This window comes from Montipora foliosa, chromosome 13 (genome assembly GCF_036669935.1).
Source record: "Montipora foliosa isolate CH-2021 chromosome 13, ASM3666993v2, whole genome shotgun sequence".
Lineage (NCBI taxonomy): Eukaryota > Metazoa > Cnidaria > Anthozoa > Scleractinia > Acroporidae > Montipora > Montipora foliosa.
In genome coordinates, this window is record NC_090881.1 from 28,032,823 (window position 1) to 28,035,322 (window position 2,500).

The window sequence follows — 2,500 nt, forward strand, 5'->3', positions numbered from 1 at the left end:
CATAAGTTACCGTTTTAGCCAGCATTTTTTCTAGAGCAGATTATTTATTCACACTTGGGCTGCAAATAAAATTATTGAAGTCAAGTAATTTATGAATGGGATAAAACAAGGAGCGTAAACATACATGATGTCCCAAGGAAATGAATTTAATAGATTTTTGTATTAATCAAGTTCAACAAAAGCAAGCAATCATTTTTTTATATTTAGGGACCACAATGTAGAATTAATGGCCCAGTAAATTCACTTATCACAGCAACACATACTATCTATGATATGACAATTATTGTTGTAAAGGTGTCATAAATTTTAGCTTGCCCAAAAAAGGGTTATAAGGACGTTTTCATTGATTAATCATCTTGGTAATACCTTTCCTACTTACTATTTTTTTGGTTTCTCGTAGCCCTAGTAGTCGGAGAAGAGCTTATTATAAACAAAATCATGATACATGGCTCAGGTAGAGAGTAATCTTTGTGTATTTTGTTGCTAGGAATCCTTGACATCCCAGTGCATAACAACAGAATTCACGCCCTTCATGTGCTGTTTACTCTGTTTTCAGAGTTTAAAAATTCACAGGTATGGTCATTTGCTTTGAAGTCATTGTATTAATTTTAATCTGATCAACTAAATGATAGACGAAAGGAAGAAGATGAAAAAGAAGAATCAATGAAGCTGTAAAGTTCCCGGAATGGGTAAAGGGGATTGTAAATATGTGCAATAGAGATAATTTATCTTGAAATGTTTATCTTAGTCATAATACAGAAAATGTCAAACGTAAGGCTTTTTTATGTGAAAAGTCTCTAGTTATTTAGTTTCAATGTCTGCAAGCAAAATCTTGTGTTTGGAGAATTTAAGTGTAATGTACAACAAACAATATCTGAATTGTGCTCAGTACTTGACAAGAGAAATATATTCCTAAACCCCACCGCACACGATGAGGAAAGAACTGAGCAGACTGCCTCGCTAGGCGGTTTGCTCAGCCGTTTCTTCACGTGTGCAGGGAAATTTTGGTGCTCAAGAGATTTGCCTCGCGAGGCCATGAGGATAAAATGAAACATGTTTGATATTTTTGGCCTTGCAAGGCAAATTCCTCACTGTGTGCAGCCAATCAAGCATCCAATAAAATACATGGCATTCTTACGTGACTTCAGTGGTTCAAGATGGGATCGGAGGAAGAAACTCCAATGCCACTGATGCCATGTGAGAATGCCATGTATTGTATTGGATGCTTGATTGACCAAGGTCAGCTTGATTCTCAGGGTAGCCGCACACAGTGAGGAATTTGCCTCATGAGGCCTAAAATATCAAACATGTTTGATTTTATCCTCATGGCCTCAGGCGGCGAATTTCTCACTAAAATTTCCCTGCACATGTGAGGAAACGGCCGAGCAAACCGCCTTGAGAGGCACTCTGCTCAGCTCTTTCCTCACCATGTGCGGCGGGCTTAACATTAGGATTGGCTGATAAGAGATCAATGTGATTTGAGTGTTTTCTCACTAACTGCTTATATCTGTACAACAGCATTTTCATCAACTGGCCAAAGACAATCAGTTATCAAATGAGTTGCGGCAGGATGGTGGTAACAATGAAAACATGGGAGACGTGACAGCTGCTATGGAGCAAATGACTCTCAATAGCGGAAGCATGCAGACTATGACCTTTGATGACTAATACTGGTGCTTTGCAATGTTGTATATAGTGTATATTGTATATTGCATTGTAGAGTGAATATTTTCACCAGAATGTTTACTGTTATTTAAAAAATACAAACATTGCAACACATACAGAACGCATTACTTTTTAGTATAAAATGATGTTGCAACTGTTTAACCTGCAACCAAGGGACCAAAAGTTTATTTGTAATATTATCATGTCATTAATAGTGTCATGTCATTAATAAGCAATTATTGATATGGTGTTGTCATGTTAGTGGTACAAACATTTGGATCTGATGACATCCAGAACTGTTGTTAATTGTAGCGTACTTGTAATGTAATGTGCAAATCAAAGATCCAAATTCTTAAAGAACTTATGGAGTTACTTTTGTGATCCTTGTTTAGCCAGGATGAAGGTAGTACTAATACCAGCTCTAGTGGTAGCATCACCCACAAACCTGTAATAAACTTGAATCACATGATGGTGTATGACATGTACATGTCAATGAGTGTGTGACAAAACAAAGAATCAAGTGTTACTGCCCTTTTTGTTTCCATTTTATTACGGTGCAAAAGTCGGAATTACATACATTTACACATGCAATTTCTCAGACTATTAGCTGCAATCAGTGACAAATTCATTTGGGACACTTACATTCAAATGAAGCAATTTCATGGTTTGGGACTTTGACACCCCTCTCCCTCCATTCAATGTTCGGCTGAAATGTCAGATTTCCCACAAAGCATGACTCCTGACTGAACTAGACTCCACACAACATTGAGCATGTCTGTCCCACCTAATGTGTTCATTATTGTAGTTATCTTGGAAAGAACCTAGGGCATATTTT

General features: G+C 37.2%; 2 protein-coding genes across 2 annotated transcripts in view; one reads left to right on the forward strand and one right to left on the reverse strand.

The window, feature by feature from the left end:
• Positions 1–2,500, forward strand: part of LOC137982760 (intraflagellar transport protein 46 homolog) — a 15,263-nt gene that overhangs the window by 12,636 nt on the left and 127 nt on the right. The window contains exons 12-13 of the mRNA XM_068829910.1: positions 488–573; positions 1,519–2,500. The exon at positions 1,519–2,500 is cut by the window's right edge and continues 127 nt beyond it. Of these exons, the coding sequence (XP_068686011.1) occupies positions 488–573; positions 1,519–1,668 (236 nt within the window). The 3' untranslated portion in view covers positions 1,669–2,500. The remainder of the gene's footprint in view (positions 1–487; positions 574–1,518) is intronic.
• The window catches only part of LOC137982761 (dynein regulatory complex protein 12-like), a 5,092-nt gene continuing 4,780 nt past the window's right edge, over positions 2,189–2,500 (reverse strand). The window contains exon 6 of the mRNA XM_068829911.1: positions 2,189–2,500. This exon is cut by the window's right edge and continues 818 nt beyond it. The gene's annotated coding sequence lies outside the window, so the exon portion shown is untranslated.